At 47.6% G+C, this 23,580-nt stretch overlaps 1 protein-coding gene across 13 annotated transcripts in view; it reads right to left on the reverse strand.

Annotated features, from left to right (window-relative positions):
* The window catches only part of CUX1 (cut like homeobox 1), a 339,895-nt gene that overhangs the window by 46,762 nt on the left and 269,553 nt on the right, over positions 1-23,580 (reverse strand). For 4 of the 13 annotated variants that reach the window (XM_039848989.1, XM_039848994.1, XM_039848993.1 and 1 more), the window contains exons 13-20: positions 22,108-22,156; positions 21,226-21,322; positions 19,545-20,216; positions 18,308-18,373; positions 16,923-17,024; positions 13,780-14,609; positions 11,690-11,855; positions 11,130-11,186 (exon numbers count right to left, since the gene is read on the reverse strand). In XM_039848989.1, the coding sequence (XP_039704923.1) occupies positions 11,130-11,186; positions 11,690-11,855; positions 13,780-14,609; positions 16,923-17,024; positions 18,308-18,373; positions 19,545-20,216; positions 21,226-21,322; positions 22,108-22,156 (2,039 nt within the window). Of the gene's footprint in view, positions 1-11,129; positions 11,187-11,689; positions 11,856-13,779; positions 14,610-16,922; positions 17,025-18,307; positions 18,374-19,544; positions 20,217-21,156; positions 21,323-22,107; positions 22,157-23,580 lie in introns of all 13 variants that reach the window. The other 9 variants (XM_039848995.1, XM_039848997.1, XM_039848996.1 and 6 more) reach the window with 4 other exon arrangements.

Consider the following 23,580-nt stretch of genomic DNA (forward strand, 5'->3'; position numbering starts at 1 on the left):
GCTTAGGTGACCGTGGGGACAGGGAAGCTTTCACTGAGACAAGAAACGCCAGAAGGAGAGCCGTTCCGGGGAGAAAGGCTGAGGTCAATTTGGGTGTGTGCCATCGGAAGTGGTGACAAATAGATGGGTCTGGCGGGAGGTCTAGTGAGGAGGGAGGTCCGTACACTAAGGGAGGACTCAGGACTGTCTGGCCTCGGCTGGTCACCTTGGCCTGGCACGCAGCACAGTGGTGCAGGAGATGCTGCTGTGACTGCTACTTCCACGTCAATCGGAGGTCATGGATGCTCGGCTCCTCCCATCAGTACCCAACCCGGCACGTCCCTCATTCTTGAGATTATTTTTCACTTTCCTGTTTTCTCCCTAAACTGGGAAAGTACATTGGAGAAAAATGATCTTAACAAATCTGTGTTGAGATGCACCTAGGGGAAGCTGCCGAGGCGATGGTCCTATGGACGCACCTTGGGTCTGAGAAGAGAGAGCTCATCCCTGGGGTGGGCACTGCAGGGGATCTGAGGTGTAAATTTGCTTCCCCTCAGGCTTCATTATTTTTCTTGTGTATCTTTTATAGGCTCTTAAGGAAATATGCATGTCAAAAGCAGAGTTTGGGGATATTCAAAAGCAAACTACAATTCAGCTTTTGCAGTGAACTTACAGTCTGGCAAAGTTGCAGGAGTGACGCAGAGTGACAATTAGCCCTGCTTCAGGAACACAGTGCTCACCCTGTTCCCAGCTTTCCTACAGATCCATACTGATTTAGAAATAATGCTTTCAAATTACCTTCAATAACCTTATTACTGAACCAGCTGTGTGTATGAACACTTATCAATGTGTCCCTGTGCATTAAGAGAAAATGTATGTCATACAAACAATCTAAATATATACAACTGAGATGGGAAAAAACAAACCCTTTAGTTAAATTGCTTTGCTGTAATCAAAGGTTAATCACTGTGTGAGTGCGCGCGCGCGCGTGAGCCTGCACGCATGTGTCCTCTCTTTTTCTCCAGGGTTCCTTTCTGACTTTAGGCAAACCTGCCCACCCTTCACCAATAGCCATACTCTCTGGCAGGCAGCTCACACCGCCATTCTAATAGCGGAATTAATTTTCCTAGATTTCTAAGAATTGGAGGAGCTAAGAGGTGATTTTAAATAGTTATCTTTCTGAGCCTCCTAGGCCTGCAGCTCAGCAGCTCTCAGAAACCTGCAGGCAGCAGGCTTCGAAGTGTCCATCTGTGCAGAGGCTCTAGCGTCTGCCCCGAGAGCAGCCTGTCCCCTCTCGATAACCTGGCATGCAGGTGATGATGCCTGCACTGTGATGGAATGTTCCTTGGAGAATCCATGGCTGACCGCAGCCATCGAGCACACTGCTGTGGTGGGCTGCTTCCTGACTTCCCAACAATAGGCAGGTGAGTGAACTGATCTGGCCGTACATGGGCCTGGGCCGTGCGAAGCAGAACCAAGTGATGTTTTGTCATCTGTGATGGTATTAGAAAAGCTATTAAGGTACATTATTTTACACATCCTCCCAATCTCTCCATACTGCTTTACTTAATTTGTGATGAAATTGTTGAGAAAGGGTATTTAATGTAGGACAGTCAGTAAAAGTAATTTATCATCTTCCCGCTTCAGTGCTCACGTTATCAGCGAACTCATTTTATGCATTCATCATGCAATCAGCCTATTATTTGCATATTAATCAGGCAGTGGACCATGAAAGAACTGCATCCCAGCCAAATGCTGCACTATCTCAGGAGAAACACTCAGTAATTATCATACATCAGTGTTATGATGTGGTAATTGATTATAACATCTTTCTGCTGCCCCTGGGGAGCCCCGCTGCTAACCCAGCTCCAGGCACGCTGGACAGATTGTTCTTTTCCTCCAAAAATCAGAGGAATCACTGCTGTTCTCTGTCTTTTTTTCTGTGGAGTATTGATCCTCTCTTCCAATTTCATGAGGTATTTAAACCAAATGAAACAAAACTGACCATAACTCAGGAATGAGAGGGTCTAGCTGAGAGGAAGGACGTCCCTCTAGACCGAGTGTCCTCTCTCATCAGCTTTCTGGTGTCGAAGATGCTGCTCCAGCTTCTGAGTTCCCTTATCAGATGAATGCTGCAACTTCAGTCTCTCCTCATTGCAAAGCTGGTGCAAAGGCAGTTTGGCTGCTTTATTTAGGTGCCAAATGACAGACTAATTTTGGCCCTCTTGTAAAGGACAAACCTAACATCTGCCAATTCAGACTCTGGCTATATTTAGGAATCTAGTTCCAAAGAACAAAACAAAATCAAGATGAGGCCAATGAGGGAGGCTCCTGGCTGCTCTGATCGATTCAAAGCCCCCTTCTCACTCCTCATGGGGAACCCGAGCATGGCCCAAGGACCAGTCCGCATGGGGTTGAAGCTCAGGGCCACTGGCAGGGAGAGGGCATGAAGCTAAAGGGCAGGGCTATCCTTTAGCAGAGAAAGGACCTTAGGCCACTGTATGTATTTTCCTTGGATTTAGACTGGAAGGGGTTTCAAAGCAGCATGGACCTACATCACAGGCCACATGGGTTATACACTCTCTGTTGCAAAACTTGATAGACTTGGGTCTGACTCTGCCACTGATCTGTACTGGGTTCTCTCCCCTCCTCCTGCCCGGCTGCCCAGAACACCAGGATGCATCCCAGGGTAACTGAAGTGTCTGATTTTCAATTCACTGTTGGTTTTGTCTTAGATCTGATTTTTGATATCTGTCCATTTATAATCTGAATCAAATTTTGTTCCTTGTTTTGAAATATGGTCTTGACTTTTCTCTGGGCGTAGTTCCAAGGACTAACCCTTCATCCATTGAGAGGGGACCAAATCCTCAGGGCCGAGTGATGACTTGCCTGGATCTGGGTGCCCTGTGACACCTCCGTGGCAGCAAGAACCACGTGGGCTTCTTCCAACTCCTTGACTGGGGACAAACTGCCTCTCGTCACTGAGCCTTGGTTTTCTCAATCGGTAAGACAGGGGAGATCATTTGCACTCACCGCTAAAGGATTAAAGACATGTGCACTGTGTGGGGCACACAAATGATGCAAATACACCAGTTTCCTCATTTTATTCTGATCACTTTTTTTCAAATTACCTAAGGATTTTGGCATTTAAGCTCTTCATCCTTCCCTAGAACCAAACCTTGAAAACTGAAGTCCTCATTTGCTCCTCTGACCTATTTTTGCCTCTTGTACTAAATGCCCAATGTACTGTAAATTCTGTTTTCCAAGGAAAGCTAAAATGGAAAGAAAGGAGACGTGTCCAGAGGCTTGTGACTAGGGCCTGTAGGGGCATTCTTCAAAAGGAGGGTTAGGGCCTGCCAGCACGGAGGGTCCAGGTAAAATGACTGAGAGAACTTAATCGAGATGGTGCTGCCACTCGCCCGTGCAGAGTCGCTCCCACATCCAGAGAAGATGGCCTGGTTCTGTACCAGTTTGCCCCAAATGGCCTGAGTGATGACCTATAGTCTTACTCTTACAGCTCAAGATTTTGGGTCAACTTTAAGGAACGATAGATGGAGGGGCAACTTCCAAAGAGGGATGGCACTTAGGAGAAGCTGAGACTCAGGGAGCTGCATGCAGGTCTCCCCCTCAGTGGGCCGTGGGTGCGATGTCTGTACCTGACACTCCCCACCGAAGGAGTGAGTGGCCGGATGTCTTCTCTGTTTTAAAGCCAGAAATTTTGTGTGTACAGATACATTATTTTATAGCTATCCGTGTACACACAAACAACATACATATAATGAGAGTGGTTGCAGTGGCAGCCGCTGTTCTGGAGGCTTTTTTAAAATATACCAACTCATTTAAACTTCCCAACAGTCTTTGGACATAGTTACTTTGTTTTTCCTACTTTATTGAAGAAGCTGAGACCCAGAGAGGTCAAGTCACTTGCCCAAGGCCACACAGTCACTCAGTGGCAGAGGCAGGACAAGCCCTCGGTAGTCTGCTCTAAGCGTGCTGCTCATGTTTGTTGGCTACTGCAAGATAGTTTCTTATGATTTGCTGATAAAAATCAATCTAAATATCTCTCACCAGTAATTGATTAAATAAAATACAGTGTATCCAGACATAGGAATTCCCTATAGCTTTAAAAAGAGGAGGAAACTCTTTATGTATTGGCTTAGGAAAGTCTCCACGATACAGCGCTAACATGAGAAAAGCAAGGCATAGCACCTTGAATCCTGATGTCCCCTCCTGCGTGGAACCAGTGCCTAGCTGCACGGGCTATGTGCAGGAAACTGGGACAAGGCTGCTCTGGGGTGGGCAACTGGGGCTGGGAGATGAGGGAGGCAGGGTAACTTCTTTTTAAAAAGGGTACACGTAAGCCCTTTTATAGTTTGCATTTTGTAACCATAGTGCACTTTACTTATTTGAAAAAATCCCCACAAATAATAGGAAAAAAGTCAAATAAATCTTTTACTCTGTGTTACTCTAACGCTTTCCTCTTTTTTTGGAGAGGCACATTGACAAACTCCACTGTTGAAACAAAGACCTTTGGGGGCTGATTTATGTCCAGAGCAGCCTTTACCAGGGATCATGATGATGACATGTGTTACTTTGAGATGAAACATCAAGTGGCTGTCTCACTCAGTGGCTGACCCAAGATGCCTATGTGGGGTCTGCGGGCACCGTGTGCTCCAGGGGAGGACAGGCTGGGTTGTCCCACCCCCGCACCACAGGCGTTAAAGGGCCTCCACACTCTCTTGGCCCTCCTGTGCTAATGTTGCAGAGTGGCTGTTTCAGAATCACGTGGCCAGTCTCCACCATGAATCCCGCAAATGCTGGGGATGGCTGGGAGAGCTGATGAAGCAGCGTCTGCATACAGGAACTATAAGGAGGTGATCCTGACCAGGTACCTTTCAAAGAAACTTTTGAGAAGTGCATCCTCATCTCCTACAGCTTGCAGGTTGGGTGACGGTTGCCCAACGCACTGCCTTGCCCGCCTCTGAGGCCACTCTTGCTTGTGCTGGGCCTCAGCCTGCCTCTCATCGCTCCTGAAGGGAGAGCTGCAGCACAACCAAACCCTTTTTTACCTTGGCTCAGCTGAGATTAGGCTGAGATTGTATGAAACATGTCGATTAGAAATAAATACACAGAGTACAGTTTCCTAGACCATCTTGGCAGGCATCAGAGAGACGCCTTACTGGTGGCAGAGCCAGATATTACACTCTACCCAAGATGAGAAAGGACCCTCCTAGACCCTGGGGGAATGTTCCCTAACCTCTGCTTTGGCTGAGGGCCCCGGCCTCCCGGGGTGGCTCCAAGGTGCACTCTCCTCCTGACTTGCAACCTCTTTGTGCCCCCCTCAGTCTGAATAAATGAATAAGGTCCTTCTCCATGTGGGGAGGAAGTGCACCCTTTGGGCTTTAGGCCATTATAGCGCACTAACACACATCCTGCCCCATGGGACATCTTTGCTTCTCTAGGAGGGTTTTCTAAGCTTCACAAAGCCCCACCCTACGGCCCTAGACAACTTCTCCTTGAACTGTCCAGCTTGCCTAGGGCATATTCAGCAGCTGCTGGGTCCATCCCAGTGTGTGAGGTGGTGCCCATGCTCTATGCACTGGAGGCCATGCTACTGCTCGCTGAGTCTTGAGACCCTCACCAGTTTCCTCTCTGATCAAGCAAAGGAAGCTTTTTTCCTGGTTATAAATCTGGCTCCTAGTGGCTGTTGAATCCTTAGGTGAGGATTTTTGCCACTGAACTCTGAACACCCCTTTCAGCCTCTAGCCTCTTTTCTGTCATCTCTTCAGAATGGGACTGGTGAGAACTACTGTTGGCTGTGCCACTAAAATCACTGACGGATACCCGTCTCCTCTCAAGAAAGAGCTTCCCAAAGCGTGGAAGGAGTGCTTTGGAGTGAGATGCAGCAGGCTAAGCATCCTGGGCCCAGTGCTGCCATAGGGGCGAGCCATAGAGGTTACCTTGAAAGAGCAAAGACCTTTCCCTCTGTCCTGCTGTGTACACTTTTCTTATTATACAAGCCTTAAGGAAGCAATAGCAACAGTATTCTACATAAAGAAAAGATAAAATTCATCCACAATCCACTTTTCTACTGTCACTTTAAAAGAAAAATAAGAGGCCTCTGAAATAGGGGCTTTTAAGGTTTTTACTTTTTTTAGAAGCTCCAAATATGCCATGTTCTGCCCCATCAATGAACATCTGTATCTGCAGAGCTCTCCACCTAGAATGTTCTTCTCCTTGATTCTTTTACCCTTCCTGGCCCAGTTCCTTCCTCGGGGCTCTCTCAGCACCTGGGGTCTACCTGCAGACCTGCGGCCACATATACTAGATGACAGAAAATGGGAAGGTAGGTTGTGTCTGAATACAGAAACCTTTCTGACCTTAGATAGAGAATTCTTTTATTATGATAATCTTGACCGGAAAAAAAAAAAAAAAAAAAGCCCTAATATAACCAAGAAAGAAAAAAATAAAAGTGCACTTAGTTCTCCTGGCTACTGTATTCGGCGTGTGCAGAAGGCTGAACCCCTGGCCAAATGATGAGCCTGGGTGACCTGCTTAGGGAGGACACTTTGTAGTTCACACGTGGCTTTCCAGAACTCTCTTCTGGTTTTGTTCTGTTGTCTAAGGCTAGGTATAAATCAGTTATATGCAAATCTCTTTTGCTATTCAAAAGAAACAAGGGTTAGAATAATTCTCTCTGGAGAGAACCAACAGTTACTTTCGCTGATTTATTTTCATGAAGAAAAAAGATCAAATCAAATCAAATCTAGTCTACGACACTGAATGGGGTTTTGCCTGCTTTAGACAGTGACATGGCATTTTCTGGAGGTGCTACTAGCCCTTCCCTATCCCATTCATGTCCATGGAGATGCTCCCACCCTGACTTAGTCATTAAAATTGAGGAACTGATTGCTTAATCAAGGAAGCTGCATCAAAATTCAATTAGTGAATTCAAAGCACTAAAACCATGGACATATTTTACTGGTCATCTCACAGGCACAAAGCAAGAGTCATGATGCTTATTAAAAGGAACACTGGCCTGCCCCTAATGGGGGGTTGTGGCCATAATGTCAGGGAGGGGGCACCCATGGGACCACCCACGTTACAGAAGGACTGCAGCAGCTGTCTTCTCAAGAGGCAACTGATACTCTGCTGGTTGAGAACAGAAGCATGAGCTATGGAATTCTCCACGGGCAGAGAAGACTTGGAACCCACGGATCCTGACACTCTGGGGAAAAGCCGAATATTCTACGATTAATCGGAAAATGGGCCATCGTTCTGCTTGTACAGCTTGCAATAATTCCTCTGAAGCTGGTATGGATGCTTGTTAGCTACAGTAATGCAATGCTCCCATATCAAAAAGTTATAAAGCCGAGTGTACTGGGCAACTTTTCTCTATCAGATTTCTATATGTAATGACTAATGTGGCAGCCAGGAATATCTGTTCCTTTCTCCCCCACCACTCCTACCCTTCCTTTAGAGTTGTCTCTTGTCTCCTTCCTTCCCTAGGGGCAAAAAGATTAATCACACCAAGGAAATGTGAATATGAAATGAGCTTTAAGGAATGAAAGAGAAAAAAAAAATCCATGTTTTACTAGATCATATCTAACTATCTATGTATCTACACCCCCATACCCCACCCCATTCATAGCTCAAGGTTTTCTTCTCTTTAAAAAAAACTAACAGGCCACACTCAGGGAACACAAGTCTGGCTTGGCTTGGCTCCGCCCTTCTCTAAGTGCTTCCTTCTCTTCCCTTGGGCATCGCTATTGCTAAGCAGTGCTCAGGCAGCTGATGGATGATACCTGGGATGGAAGACAAACAAAAGAGAGACTGAGAGAACCAATCCCCAAAGGACTAGCTGCAACTCTATATTCAAATAGGTTTGCCATATTAGATTAAAGACAGCCCTGATTATAACTACTGCTCCCCTCCCCAAGACATTGGACATTGGGAACTTCAAAAGAGGCCAGCACAAAAATGTTTGTAGATAACTAGACTACTGAGGGAAGATATGAACGGGTAACTGATTTAAAGTTCTATCCTTCAAAAACTTTTTTAAAAAAGTTACTCATATGATTGGCATAAAATCCTCTGCACTCCTTACTCTTCAAGGTCCCAACGGCTTCCAAGAAAAAGCACAGGTCACTAGCTGAAAATGGCATCAACTTTCCTTAATGCCCTAGGCCATCACCTCAACGCTTAGATCATCAAAGGAGCATTCAGAAATGGTTCTATCCACCAAGAGGAAAATATGATGATGCAATCAAAACATCAGTTTCTCCTCATCGTAAAACTGATCAGCAAGTTTGACATACAAGTCATTAAGGAAAATGGAGACGCCGAGGGGCAACAGAGTTGGGCAGAAAGAGGCAGACAAGAATTATTTAGTGAGGAAAACAGATTCCTGTGTCAGCAGTTTGCTGTTTAGATGAGTGAGGCCACTCCACTCCAGGGGCACCTTATCGCCATGGTAACGAAGCACAGAGCCATGCATTAGGTTCCTATGATCTTGGCTGCGAAACTGTAGCTCTTAGTGAATGGCTGTGGACAGAAGGCAAGTATTCCAAAGTCATTCCACACCTGGGAAGCTAAACTGACCAAAAGGCCAATTTGGTGGCCTGGATTCTCAGACACTGAGTGTTTCTTTCTGACCAATATTCAGGAATAAACCAACCTAAGGCTGGAATTACCTTCCTGCAGCTGAGGCAGAGGCCTCAAGGAGCCACCACCAAGGACAGAGCATCTTTCTGGGTCTGGGTCTGAGGGCCTCTTGGAAAATCCTTCCGAGGTAGCCATGGTGAGAACAGGGACTCAGAATCCTGGGGAAATGCTGGGACCAGAGGCTTTACTGCCCTGCTTTTGGGGGAGCAATGCTGAATGCTTTCTCAGAGACACCGATTTTTTTAAGCTGTCAAAGAAGATTGTAGAGTCTCCCATAATCATTCGTCCCAATGATTTACCAACACTCATCGTTATAAAATAACTACATTTTTTGAATCTAAATTCCACATACAAAAAAGAACAGCTATTTTAATTTTCTGAAACATTACTGAAAGGATAACACTGGTAGTAAAGAAATTTCAAACTAGGTAAACTACCAGCTACAATCTTGCCACTGTACAGTATCTTTCTTTCCATTTTGAAGCACTTTCTAGTCTTTCTTGATCCAGAGAAACATTTTTGCTTTGCTACCATGATATTTAAAAGTTTATATTTTCTTAGCATACAAGAAATATTTTTCTCTATTTCTCCAGTCACCATAATTATTGTTTCTACTGATGGATTCCCTACTGCTGCCCAACAACAGCTGTGTTAGATGAGTGACCTGCAATCCATCCCCTCTCCCGCTGAGATGACACTGGGAGAGCCCCACCTGCTACTGCTTCACAGAAACCACTGAAAAGTTCTATAGAGCTCACTTTTATCCAGATGTCCACTGCCTCCTCCTTCCTCCCTCCTCCGATCTGCAGATTGCCCAAGAGTTTTACATTATTTTATTAAGTAATTTGATATCTTAAAAATATCATTTACATTCCTCTTAGGAGCCCTGTGTGCTTTTTTGAGGTTGAAAATACGACTGTTGTATGAATGTTCCAGCTCGGTAGCAATTACCTGTTATATAATAAGAAGCAAAAAGCCATTCGTCAAAGATTTGTTCGGACGCAGAGGTTTTGGCATCGATCATAACCGACCTGGAACTGCAGGAGATTTCCTGTTTTATTTAGGAACAATGGATTTTGATCTAACAAATGTTAAGTTACATTCTGCCAAGTTCAGTCCTGACTCTGATGGGGCAGCAAATGCTCTCGGACAGTTTAAGAGGAGGCCAACTTTCCATCAGAGCAAGAGACAAGGCTGATTTTCCATGCAAACGTCCGTGAAACTCTAGCACAAACAACTATGTCCATTATTTTCCTGATGAATTTTGAATGTGAGCCAGTGCTGCTTAAGTTCTCTGGTACTTGCTAATTAAATCAACCGACCCAGAACGAAGCGAGAAGGAAGTCCACCTGACCCTTCTTTAGATGGACAACCACTCCATTCAGATACCTAGTCAAGAAACCAACAGCTTGGGCAAGATATAGCTTTCTGACCCCCATTTTGGTCAAAATCAGAGTGGAACACCTAAAACAGAGAAAAAACCTAACAGGAAACTTCACTGCAACCAAGGCGCTCTCTGGCTGCATCTGTGCTCGGATTTGGCATCTCGCAGCGGTAGCGGCCGCTGCCGCCCAGCTGTTCTCTCACTACACATGTTTTCCCTCGTAAAACTTCCAGCAGGCTGGCGGGCTTCACGCTCCTCACTTAGCTTTGTTTGTGTTTTCAATGAATCAATGGGATATGGAGACTAATCAAGATGTTTAGAAAAATAAAGAAAGAAAAAAAGAGGAACAGCTCATGATGCTGGCTGTTTCTAAAAGCTGGGTGAAAAAAAGCTCTGCCCAAGTGGGAACCCACGAAGGACATGCAAGGGGAGATCCAGGAGCACAGGCACATGGGCCGGCCCGGCCGGCTGCACTGAGGGGTCCCCAAGGCACAAATGACACCTCAAGGACCTCGTGGCTCTTAGATGGAGTCTTGGCCCGCACTCCAGGCCTCCATCACCTGCCCCGAGGCTGGAACCCCAGCTTCAGCCCCACTCTGCTGAGTGTCACTGGCTCTACATCCAGTCACACCTGAACTGTGACCCTGCCTCCCTCCGTTTCCCTTTTTCTTGGAGGCAGCCCAGGGTCTTCCACATGGACTTGACTAACCCCAACGAGGAACCCACTGGGAAAGTGATGGGTGCTCATTCCTTGTCCCCGATTGGAATGAAAGCTCCCTGAGCAGAGAATCTGTCCCTGACTCAAACTCAGGCCCCGGCTCTGAACACAGGGCTTTACAGATTGATGAAAGCTGACAGACTAATGAAAGAATGCAGTGAGGAGCAAAGAAATGCTGGAGGAACTCTGCACTCAGCTGTCGACCCTCTTGCTCCTCATCAGAAACTACAACCATGAGGAAAGCAGTTTGCCAACAAGATACCATGTTTTCGGCTCCCCAGTCTGGAACAAAGGATTCTTCGAGTCTCCCTGCTCAAGACCAGAGGACAGAAAAACACACAGGGCAGGGAAATGCTTCATACAAAACAGAAATCAGCTAGTTACCTGAGCTCACACAGCCCTGCTGCAGGGGGTCCTGTAGTGACGTCACAGAATGGAGGACTAAATAAGAAAAAGGGATACAATTAAATGAGGAAAAAAGCCCAGGGGTTTTAAGCTTCTTAATACACTGAGCACAGCAGAGGGAGACAGCATAAGGCCCCAAAGGCCAGAGGGAGGGCCCCCATTCCTTATGGGGGTCCACAGTAGGCAGGCAAAGTGCTGCTGGCAGAAGTAAGACCCCACCAGGGAACAGGCAGAAGCCTGTGATATCTTTCACCTCTGTGCCTCTGGCTGATTTTCCTTCTTGATTCCCTGACTTAGCTACTTGACTTTTACCTATATTTATGTATAAACAGCATTTTCTTAATTGGTAATTCATTTTCTGCTGCTTATAAAATTAGCTAGGCACAATCTTCTCTCTCCTAAAAACTAAAGTCAGCCCCATGGCAACAGGTGGTGGAGGAAGGCGGGGCAGTTCTCTGCCTCCAAGTGCCATGTGGCTGGCCAACTCCCTGCATAGATACCCCTTCTCCCTCCCTGCAGCAGCTCGGGGCTGCCCTCACCTGGCCCCTGCTGCTGTCCTTGGACTGGCAGGACGCCCTGGCCCAGCTCGCCATTTAGCCAGAGCTGCATCCGGATGAAGGGTTCACGGCCTTTCTGGGTCAGCTTGCTCCATGGCTTTGGCCGGGACAGCATGTCACTGACACTGCCCTGGGACAGGCCCAGCACCTGGAGTGGCAGACAAAGACACTGGCATCAGCGCCCAGGGTTGAGTGTGAAGCTGCAAAATGCTTTAGTGATGTGCACACAGCGTATAGGAGGTACGACAGATAACAGAGGACATATACAGAGTACTTCTGAGGCTGAGCAGACAACTAGCACCTGGTGGATGGCGACAGCCTGGAGTGGGGGAGTAAGCTTTTCAAGGTGACCAGTAGGCTGATGCCCTGGCACGAGGAGCCACAGTTATAATCACGGCTTTTAGCTTCCAGGGAGAGGTAAGCTGGGAAAGGGAAGGGTGAGGTTTCAATCTTGCCAAAGCTGTAGGGTGGTTGTCCTGACAACCCAAGAAGAAACATTGAAACCATCTTGCTCTTTGTCTGATGGCACCAGGAAAGGCTGAGGTGCTGGGGCCAAGGACCTCTTTAGAGGCAGAAGCAGCAGATGCCAGCGGGATGTGGGAAGCCAGTCTCCCTTGCTGGAGCTAGGCCAAACTGGCATTTAGAAAGGTTCATTCTCTCTGATCACATCCTGCTGTATGGTGAGGGCCCAGAGGTGAGCTGGTGGCAATGGGGAGCCAGTCTGGGAGTAAAACTCACTGCACACGATCGACAAGTTGCATGTACATACCCAAGTTTTCTTACACTCACATATGGCCATACATATGTATGGGCACAAACACCCCCCACAGGACACAGATGCAGCCCAGAGATATTTAGGGGCTGCATCCGATCACTCTTTTGAAAAGTTCTCAAGTTCCAGAATAAACTGCACTCACGGGCCAAACAAGTTCAACGCTATTAAGTCTCTGCTAAATTTAAGGCATGAGCACAAATGTCTATTTAAATGTTCTCAAATGATATTTTTACAACACTGAACTAGAAATTTCAAGGGACTTTAAATTCTCATCCTCATTTCTATTCCCCCCATCACCTTTTGCAAAATCAGGACAAAGAGATCACAATTAGATATTGCAAGGATTCATAGCATGGTATACCGCAAACATTGAACTGAAGGAAGGACAGTGAGGGTACGGGGTGAGTTGGGGGAGGTCCCTTGTGGGGCCCCTTGGAGGCCACTGCTGACCAAGCCACATGGTGCTCAAGGAGGCTGCCTTTCAGGGGAGTGGAGTGTTTCTCATTATGCTCAGCATTCATTACTTAATCTAAAATGATCCTGGGGTATTATGTTTCTCTTATATTTTATAGGCCTGGTAAATCCCCATTATCCAGAATCTCGTTACTAGGAAGTGCCAAGAACAGAAAAGGTTTGGGAAGTCATCGCAAACCATTGTACTTTTGTGAGCCAAGGAAGGACGGTGTGGAGACAAAGGCGTCCAGGGCCCTGTGCAGCCCTGCGTATGCCACCTCTAGCTGTGCATTCCTGGGCAAGTCGTTTTACCTCTCTGGCTAGGCAACATCCAAGTGCCTTCTGAGTTACGAGAAAGGTACAATTATGCTTTACACAGGGTTTTCTATCGAGTGCCTTTGAATCTTCTGCACATTGGCCATCTCTATGTGAACAGATGAGATCTTTTTGGGCCAAAACAGCCTGCAGAGGTGGCTCTGGGCTATACCTGACAGCAGAGGCAGGACCTGAATTCAGTCACCCCCCAGCTTGGAACAGTAGTTAATTTCCCCAAGCCTCAGTCTCCTTAGCTGTCAAACAGCAATTTTGCCATCCCCCTCATGGTGTGACTGACTGGTCCAAAAAAGCACAGTGGGTGGGAGGGCCTAGCCCAAAACTTGGTCCCCAGTGAGGATGTGGCAAATGGAATATTTGCCAGCCAGGCTTTTGGCAACTTTGGGAGTAGACCACCCATTATGCTCTTTGATTGATTCAATGGGTGATGGCCACGTCTTCCAGATAAATAATTAGTCCTAGGCAATGAAATGAGATGGGAAAACCCAAGCCCCCAAGTTGAATCCCTTACCTTCTCTCCGAAGATCCTTTGACAAATGCCGTTCTTGGCCAGCTTTTCTTTCACTTGCCGGGTGAGCTCGATGGTGTCCACTTCCTGGTACATGTAGATCTCATACTGCTCCGGGGTCAGTGGAGGGACGGAGGGCTTGGTGGGCTTGGACAGGGGCACGATTGGGGAGGAGGGCAGAGGGCTGTTCTGTGGCGTCTCGCTGCGGCTGGCTCCAGTCAGGCTCAGCTCTGAGCTCTGGGAGTATGGTGACTCGGCACTGGGCCACTCTTTCCAGTACTCGGATGAGGAGGGTCCCTGGAGCTGGCTGCGCTCGGCCCGTGTCTGGCTGCTACCACCTTTTTCTTTCCCAGTGCTGGCTTCTTCAACCTTGGTTTCCTCGGAAGGAGCACTGCTCTTTCTCTCTGGCTGCACAGTGCTCCACCAGTGGTCCTTCCACCCACCACTGCGACCCAGCTCGTTCTTTACATGTCGCAGGACACCCTGTGCAGAGTCAGCCGCTCCCTGGAGGTCCAGCCCGGGTGCATCCTGGGACTCCTTTTTGAGGGCTGGGGGGTTGGGCAGAGCGGAGGTGCTGGAATCGGCGGCAGAGGAGGGCTTCTTCAAGGAGATGGCTAGAGGAGAGTAGCTGGAAACCGAGGACATGGGCGGCGTGGATATTAACTTGGGGGTCAGGATAGCAATGTCAGTCTGCGACAGTGGCGTTTGTTTTAAGGCAGGGTCGAGGGCGGCCTGCTGGGCCTCCATTTCTCGGCGAGCTTGCTGCAAGATGGAGCGGATGGCGTCGTCAGAGTTCCCACTGCTGGATGCAGAAGAAGGCTGGGCTGGCTCTGCTGCATGGAGCAAACACAGAGGTGAGATGGTGGCTGAACCGCCCCCCTTGCTAGGGAACATGCATGCTCCTTTCACTCCGCTTCATTCTAACTTGAGCCACTGCATAACGCAGCTTTTTTGGGAGAACGGCACAGCTCTATTTGTCCAGCATTTTCCCATCAGCGAAATGCTTGTGCATCTTGTCCGAGCAGTGATAAAAGGACTAACACTACTGCTTTATGACCCGCTGACCTCTATTATGCACCAACAGAAAGGATTTATTATCACGGAGTGTGATAAGAGGGGGGAAGTATTCAAATGCTCAGTGACATGCCATCCTAAACTTCCTTTACCTGATGATTTTTAAATTATATTCTTATATGCTATGTTCCAAAATTCTAGTGGTTTTGTCATGCTTTAAAACCATAATTTCTGTGAACAGTGGTGATGAGTGACCAGCATCTCCCTGTGTAAGTGATCGTGTTTGGGTCAGCCCAGATTCCCTTCTGGGTAGGTGACTACGGTGTGGCCAGCAACACTGAGCCTCACAATGAGAGGTGATGGGAAGAACCCAGGGCTGTGAGCCTGGGGGAGTCACAAAGTATTGCTGAGTCTTGGGATTTTCATCTGTAAACTTGGGATGGGTAATGGACTAGAACAAGGATTCTCACCTAGGGCTGTGCACCAGAATCACCCACTGGGCTTGTTAAGATGCACATGCCCCACCCCAGGAGCATCTGAATTAAGAAGGAAGTACAGGACTGGACCAGTATCTACAGTTTTAACTGGCTCCCGCGTAACTGTGGAATGAGGCTCTGGTTGAGAGGCACTGGGCTGAATGCTCCCTCAGGCTGTTCCAGCTCTGTAATGTACCTTCATATCTGGGGGAGGAAATCATACAAGCTGGCTCTTCTCCTTTAAATGAGGCCCAAAAATGCCTCAAACAGCAGTGACAACCTTTAATGTCACTTAAGAACTTTATTCTACTGGTTACCAAAAGGTCCTCTTCCCTTCTCCAACTCACATGACTCTGACAGCATTTATAGGGTGCAGGTGGCACCACTATAACTCTGCCGAAGGAGAAACTGTGCTCGGGAGGGAACGAGTGGTCATTGGAATTACAACCTGAGGTGGCCCTTTCCACTCTCAATGCGGGGGTACCCCCTACTCTGTCCTGCCAAATGTTCTGCTTATTCAGCCACCGGCGGGGGCGGGGGGGCGGGGGGAGGACCGGCTTAAACCTCAGCTCTGGCCTTGAGAGCAAGAACCACACCAAATTGAACGTTCTGTCTGCTGTCAGGCTTGAGACCCTACAACGACACTGTGTACCAGTCTGGGATATTTGGAAGGAGGCAGATGGCAACAGAGCGGGGAAATGCTGGGACAGGAGTTGAGAGATTAGGGTTCCCATCCGGGATCTACCAGTTAATGGGTTTGGGCAAATTATTCTAACTTTGAGTATATTAATCAAGAAAAACAAGATAACAAAATCTGTCTTCCACGGTTACTGTGAGGACCTAGTTTAAGGTAGGGGAAAAATGCACTGCCCAGGCCTGGTTCCCAGAAGGGAGCATGGAGCTCACCAACAGAACAAACCATGTGGGAGTACAGTGGTCTGGGGAGAGGTCCCAGTGACCAAGGTAGTGGTCCATCTTCAGCTGCCACAGCTGCCTGAAGCCAGGCCTGGCAGGAGCCCTGTGACCAGGTCCACGGAGGGGCTCTGCAGAGCAGGACTTCATGGGTACAGGGCAGCTATGTGGAGAACTCCAGGAAGAGAACTCAGGCACTCGGTTTCCTCTCCAGCAGAGGGTCTGAGCTGTATCTATGTTATGGTATACCTCTCAATCAAAGCTCAACTAGAGAAATGCTGGAATGTGAGAGTGTCCTCCTCCTCTTAGACAAGGCAGCTCTCAGGGAGCTCCAGGGCCAATTCCTGAAGCAGATGAACCGTGGAGATGGACATCCATCCGTTAAAACCCCCTGCTCCTCCCTAGCAACATTCATTCCATAAAGCAGCTGTTTTGAACTTATTAACAAAAGCCTATATTGCGTTTAAAGAAGGAAATTCCATACAAACTACTGGCTAATGTAAGTCAAGGAGATTCTAGGACATGAGTACATCTTGAATCAGTGCCAGAGAATGACATTATAAAAAGAATGGTAACTATTAACAAAATATCTATCACACACACCCTCTGTACTTGCCTAAATGCTTGAAAACATACACTCTATTGTTATTATTTTTTTAAAGTTAATTACTGCTGATAAGAGCAATCATGACAATTCTCCTAATTAAGTTCGTTAGACAGTGGTCAAAGGAGTGGAATTCATACCAGTTTTCTGCACTTGCAGCTCCCTTTTGGCTTGTTCTAGGATGGACTTGATTGCTTCATCGGACCCAGTCTCTGAGGCTCGGATCCGGGTGGTGATGTTACCTGTAGGAAGAAGCCACACCAATGACATCAAACCCACACCTGGAACAAAAACCAGTGCTGCACGAAGATGTCATTCTGATAAATAGCTTCCGGGAGTTGAGGCTGGTGATGGTAAGGAGACAGGAATGGCCTCCCATTTACCTGTACCTGCTGTGCGTGCAACTTCACAGCAGGTACCATGACCCCATGCAGGAAGGACTTCCTGCTGAATCTACCCATTTTGCCATTGGGACAAGCTCTCGCATTTACCCAAGCTGGACACCCATAGGCTGGGACCAGGGAGAGCAAATCATTTAATTCGGTATAAAAAAAGATGAAGGGTTAAAAGGCAATGCTTTTCGTGAGTCATTTAAAAGCAACTCCAACAACTACTTTGGCATGGGGCTGTGTTCGAGGTTCTGTATGTGTAGATGAGACCGGTATCTCAAAAGGAAAAAATGGGAAAGGAGAATAAAGGGATGAGGCTATAACAATCATTTGGAAGAAACTGAAGGCTTAACTTACAAATTTTAGATCTATTATCACTTACTGTCTTGGAAAATTTATGAACGAGGAAAGGAGCCTGCAGAAATCTCTAAAGGACAAGAATTCAGTCTTTCAGTTGCATGGTGATGCTCGCAGAGTAGCCCCATGCCCAGATGCACTGAAGCTACCATGGCCCAGGGTCTGGCCCCAGTTCTTTCTGGAACCTGTCCACGTTTTAACTTTTTATTACCTCCCTAAATAGGAACCGCCACACTAAGCCATTTAAAAACCAGCATAGCACTGGGACCAAGCCCCATTAAAGATGAAACTCCGAGGAGTGCAGTGGAAGTTGGCTCACTAGAGCCCACAGGAAAACTGATTATGTTTGGAATTTGTCCACTCCATAGCACTTTTAACACAGCTCCGAGTTAAAAGAAAGTACAAGGAAGCAGCAGTATCTCATTTGACTTAGTCACCTGATTTTTCTCAGAGCAACAATTGTTATTCTCTCACCTGCTTCTGAGAAAATGAGAAAGGCGGAATTTGAATCTGAAGGGGTTTGGGATTCTTACTTGGGATTAATTCTTAGCGGTGGCGCCCACTTCTCACCTCTTCTGCACTCGGTAGAGTGCAGGCAGCTCAGGAGGAAGGGGCCATGCGTACTTGAACCCGTGCTTTGTTTTATACTTACTAGCTCTGTTTTTCCATCAGGTTCCAGGCCAGAATCACACTGCACAGTTTTAACCCAAATACACAGCTAATGACATGCTGCTTCCTAGGTTACTAACTGCAAAGAAAAACACCTGCCTGCAACATACCTTCAGACCCATTTCTTCGTTTCGGTACTTCCTGAAATAGTCTGTTCAGGCTCTGGCCTGGATTCTCTGTTGAAAAACAAGTGTGGTAAGAACAAAACAATCAGGGGGATGGCGGTGTTGACGATATGGGCTGCGTGACATGAAATCTGAGCCGCCTGTCACTACGGAGAGGGCTCAAGGCTTCCTGTGCAACTTGGGAGCTACTAGAAACTTCTGAGAGGCCCTTCCCTGGCTGACTGGCCACAGAGGCCATGGTGCTGCTGCAAAAGGAGATCAGATAGACCTAAGGAGTGGCCTGCGGCACCAGCGCCACCAGGGGCAAACGGAGGGAGCACTGCTGCCAAGCAAATCGCCCACCAGTCCCCAGGACAAAGCTCACGTTAATCATCCAAAGACAGTCAACTTCAGTTAACAGAGCCATAACAAGCTCAATGTGCTCCGTCCAAATTGACACTGTTTGAAATGTCTCCCTTCTCCGTTTGTTTTGAACTTGTATTTCAGGGTATTTTAAATGTGTCTGATACGATCACCTCTCTCCATCACTGTTGATTTAGCAGAATGATCCCCTGTTAGCGAGGGAGGGAATTCTTTCAATTAAGGATATGACTGACTTTTAATTTTTTTATGGGAGGTAGGAAGGGTGTTTTAATAAAACTTTCACGTATTTTACTCAAGGCAGGCGTGTTCTGCTCACAATGCTAAACAAATCACTAACAGAAAATAAGCCCTGGGAGGGAGCTGCCCACAAGACACACCCTTTTCTGTGCGGTGTGAAGAGGAGAGGACAGTGGTTGATACACCCACGGAATCAGCTCTGTGTGAGGAGCAACCCTGGCTGCTGCTGCTGCTGCTGCTGCTGCTGCTGCTGCTGCTGCTCTAGGGCTGGGTGGTACCCAAGGGCTCCTCCCCACGCGAGGCCTGCACCCAAGGCCAATCGGACCACTGGACACTAAACAGGTCAGTGGTCCTGTTTAGTGATGCAATTCCCTCCGATTCAATACATAGTATTGAAATACTGAGTTTACTATGTGTGAGGTGCTGAGCACATTTCAGAGGCCAGACCTCCCATATCTAACAGCTTTAGCTCATGCCAGTTGACCCTTGGAAGTCTGGAAATGGTAGAACTGGAGAGAATTTTACCTGATGTTGATGCACAAATGTTTCGTCACACACACAGACATGCACACACAACTCTGACGGGCTCACATGTTGGCGCCAACCCATGAAAGTCTCTCACCTCTTTGTCTGCCTTGGATGCTGCGAAGAGCCAAGATGTTCTGCTCGTCCGAGAGGAACTGCTTCATCTTGTGAAAAGGCTCCTTGCCGCGAACGGTCAGTTTATTCCATGGCTTGGGCCGGGCCAGAATCTCGCTCACAGACCCTTGAGACAGTCCCAAGACATAATGTCCGAAAATGCGCTGTCCAATATTGTGCTTGATCAACTGCTCTTTCACCTGCCGGGCGATTTCTGCAGTGTCTATCTCCTCGCCCTCGGAGACGCTCCCAGCACTTTCTGACTGGCTGGGAGACGGGGCCATGCCATTTACATCTGGGCTTTGTTGTAATGGACTTTGGGAAGATATGGAGTTTGTGCTGTATGGACCTGTTGAAAAAATCATGCTTGTGCTTCCTGCTTCCTGCATGGCCTTGGAGTAGAAGGACTGCATTAGCTGTCGTTGGAGGAGAGAGTTTAGTGCAAATTTTCCCGTAGAAGCCAGGGGTAGGCTGGGGCTTGCCAGGGATGAGCTGAAAAAGTCTTGAGTTAACCCCGCTGGTGAGAACTGGTGTGTACCATTAGTATTGGAAGCCTGCTCCCCCGTGTTGCGGGGCAACTGAGAAGGAGGGGGGGCCGGCAAAGGTCCAGGACGCCGACTCTCAGGCTGGTCTTTCCCTTTTCTCCTGGCTGACCCTACAAGGAAGGGCAAACATAATGCATTATGGGGGATTCAAAAGGGAAAAAAAACCAAGACTAAAATGCAAAGTTTGCCCCACAAAGGGAAAAAAAAGTGCAGATTTTACAAGGGCCAATGAGGTGTGTTGGTTTGTTTTTCAATTGAATTTTTAAATCAGCCAAACGAGGCCCCCCGGAAACAAGCAACATGCATTTCATGTTTGCACCTTTCTTGTACGTTGCAGCCTGGAGAGTCCCCTTGACATAGATTCAAATTCCTAAAGTGACAAGGAGCCGGTACCACACACAGTAAAGAGTTGACAGGTCGTAGGCCTCTGACTGGGCCTCTAGCATTCGAGCTATTCCCAGGAGGCCCCCACCTGAGGAGCAGCAAACACTGACATTTTGGGACCAACGGATTCTCTCACACCACTTGCTCTGAGGCGAATGCACGGTACCAAGTCCACTCGATCGAAGGCACGCACATTTTAAGAATGAAATATCATCGGAGCCTGAGACACTTTTAAACCGGTTTACCAGCTGCCAAAACCAGAAGCAGTCAGTGACGCCACCACTTTGGGATGAGCAAAGAAAGGCTAAGGATGGGGAATGCGTTCCCAAGGAAAACCTGACAAAGGAAGAAAAGCTCCACTGAGCCTGGAGGGGCAGGGCTAAGCCTGTCAGCAGCCCCCAGAGACACCACGAGAGAGGCCGCACAACTAGGAAAAGATCAGAAAGCCAACATCCTCCGAGTGTCCCTCCTGTGATCTCCTGCAACACTGGCTCTAACTGACCTCCGCAGACGCTCTGCGGCCACACGTCTCACCTTGACCACCTTTAAGCAGGCGGGAGAGGGAGGGAGGGGAGCAGTGAGGAGGATGAAGAGGAGACCAAACACTCATTAGTCAAGGTTCTCATCAACCAGTGATGCTCCCGTCATGCATCGGCCCAGACTCACGGTTTACAATCCTCTTCCTCGACCCCCGGAAGGGACTGAGCACGGCACACGAGACTCCTGTCAACCTACCGCTCAGGTCGCTGTTGGAGATGCGCAGTGCGGCGTTCTCGGACTGCAGCGAGCGGTTCTTTTCCAGCAGCAGCACCTCTAGGGGCTTGGATGCGTCCTAGACAGGGCAGAGGGGGGCTCACTGTGGGCTGGCGACCCCCCCCACCCCTTAGGGCCACCAGACCCCACAACCCCTGCCCTTATCGTTTTCCACCCAACTGACTCCAACACGTTATAGAAACATGCCTTCTCCTGAAGATGGCTCGACATATGTGTGGAAAACACACAAATTCCTTTCCAAAAGAATTCATTTCAGTTGAAGTAATTTTTCTTTTCCTAGACAATTAACTATTCTCTATTCTGTCCCCAAATTCAAGTAGTCTAAACCTGTGCCTCATCTGGCAGTAGCACTGGCTGCAGAGCCACACACCTGTTAGAATATCATTGGTAAAGGTGCCAACCACAAAGAGTCAGCTGCCTTCTGGGCACCAGGCACAGGATCCCATTTGATAACTTAAATTTTAATTGGCCACCAGGTTGCCATTGTCACCTTGCCCACCCCTGTACCTTCTTCAAGTGAGACAGTAAATAAAAGTTCCTAAGCCAGTCCTTTTTGGGCTGCTTTTTAACACAATGTGAAATTGTTTTTATCCAAGCCCTTAGTACCAAGTTAAATCACGACTTCACTTGAATTGAGTTATCAGTTTGGAAAACACTAACTCTTCTTTTTAAATAAAAATAACTTGCTTTAATTTGATTAAACATTCTTGAGGAATTACTGGTCAGCTATAAGTGAGAAGTCTCTCAGAAATATCAAGATGGTGAAGCTCGCCTGGGGATGAACAGCAACCGTGGCCATGCTGATGCTCACACACACACTAAAAGCAAAGTGAGACCCTGTACCTGTGTCCCAGCTCCCTCGGACGGTGCGAACTCCATGGATTTCAGAATACTGCGAAGAGCAAGACAGAGTGGTTATTTCCTACTCATACCTCTGGTAACAGCCACACTAATGAGCATCAACATCACAATTTCCTGCTCTCCAGGAACGGAGGAACTGACAACTTTAACAACTTCCCTGGCAGCATTATAATCTGATAGAGTCTCTAGAATAAGTATGCAACTAGCAGTTGGCCAGCAAAAGTTTCTTGCCCAGCATGTAAATCATTCCATATGGAATCACACCAGGTCTGTTCAGAGTATAATTTTAAAGTTGAACACAGACATAACATTGTTGCAAGTAGAATGCATTTGTAAAGCTTAGCGGAATGAAAGAGTTGGAACAAGGAAGCCAGAGAGAGAAACCTCAGCACCCCTCCCAGGGCCGCCGCCCCACACGTTCACTGTGGGCACCTGGGGACGGGAAATCGGCAAAGAGCAAGGTCCAACAACTGGATGGCTCAAAAGCTGGCACAGACCTTCTCTGCAGCCCCAGGTCTGGGAAGAAACACCACTGCAAAGGTGTGGGAGAGCAGGTTTATTTCTTTGTTCTCCTTATCACTGAAATCACATTAATTTCTGGTCTGTTTCAACAGGTCTGAGAGCTGATTGAGTTCGGGTGCTCAGGACTGCTGTTTCCAGCATTCCTTTAGCACGGACACGGCTTTCTTTCTGTGAGTCTATGGGAGGAAAGGGCAAGTGAGTCCACGTGGGTACTCTCTTCACACATGAGGACAGGTGAGAATGAGAGTGGGCTGCCCGTCCCAGGCATGGCCACCTGCGTTCTCCCAGCATTCTCGTAGCAGTGACTTTAGCTTCTGCCCTCTTTAACCTCCACTGAAGTGTCACTAAAAGAATACGGTATGTAAAAATGCCAAGGGCCCCAGGAGATCACTCTCTGCCAGGGCCGCCTTGAGGTTCAGTAAGCAAGCAGCTGGCTGCTCTAAGTTTCTCTAAGGTTGTAACCTTAGAGAAACTGGTCCTTGTCATGCAAACTAAACAAACCGAATGATAAGGAGCTAATGGCATAAACCATATAATTTTATTTCATAGTGAGCTATTGGAAACACTAAAAATCTCGGTCCCATTACATCCGATGAAGTATGCAACTTGTCTTTTCTTGGTGGCCATCTGTTGTTCACCACTATATTCTTGTCTGAGAGCTTCTTGAGGATCATGTAAGAGAAGACTAAGTGAGTCTCTAAGTTTATACTAAAAACACCAGTGTCTTTTCATTTATCCAGCAGATATTTACCAACGACCTATTATGCGCCCGACCCGGGAGAATCAGAACCACTCTTCTCCTCACCCTCAAGAACACTATGGGCTCTTTCAGCAGAAGACAAAATCCAGATAGCACAGGAAAGAGGAAGCCTGTGGGGGCCCTGGGCAGGAGAGACTCGCTGGGCTGGAGACAGGGTCTCTGTTAAGAGTTTG

Source organism: Pteropus medius, unplaced genomic scaffold (genome assembly GCF_902729225.1).
Source record: "Pteropus medius unplaced genomic scaffold, Ma_sr-lr_union100, whole genome shotgun sequence".
In the NCBI taxonomy this organism is placed as follows: Eukaryota; Metazoa; Chordata; class Mammalia; order Chiroptera; family Pteropodidae; genus Pteropus; species Pteropus medius.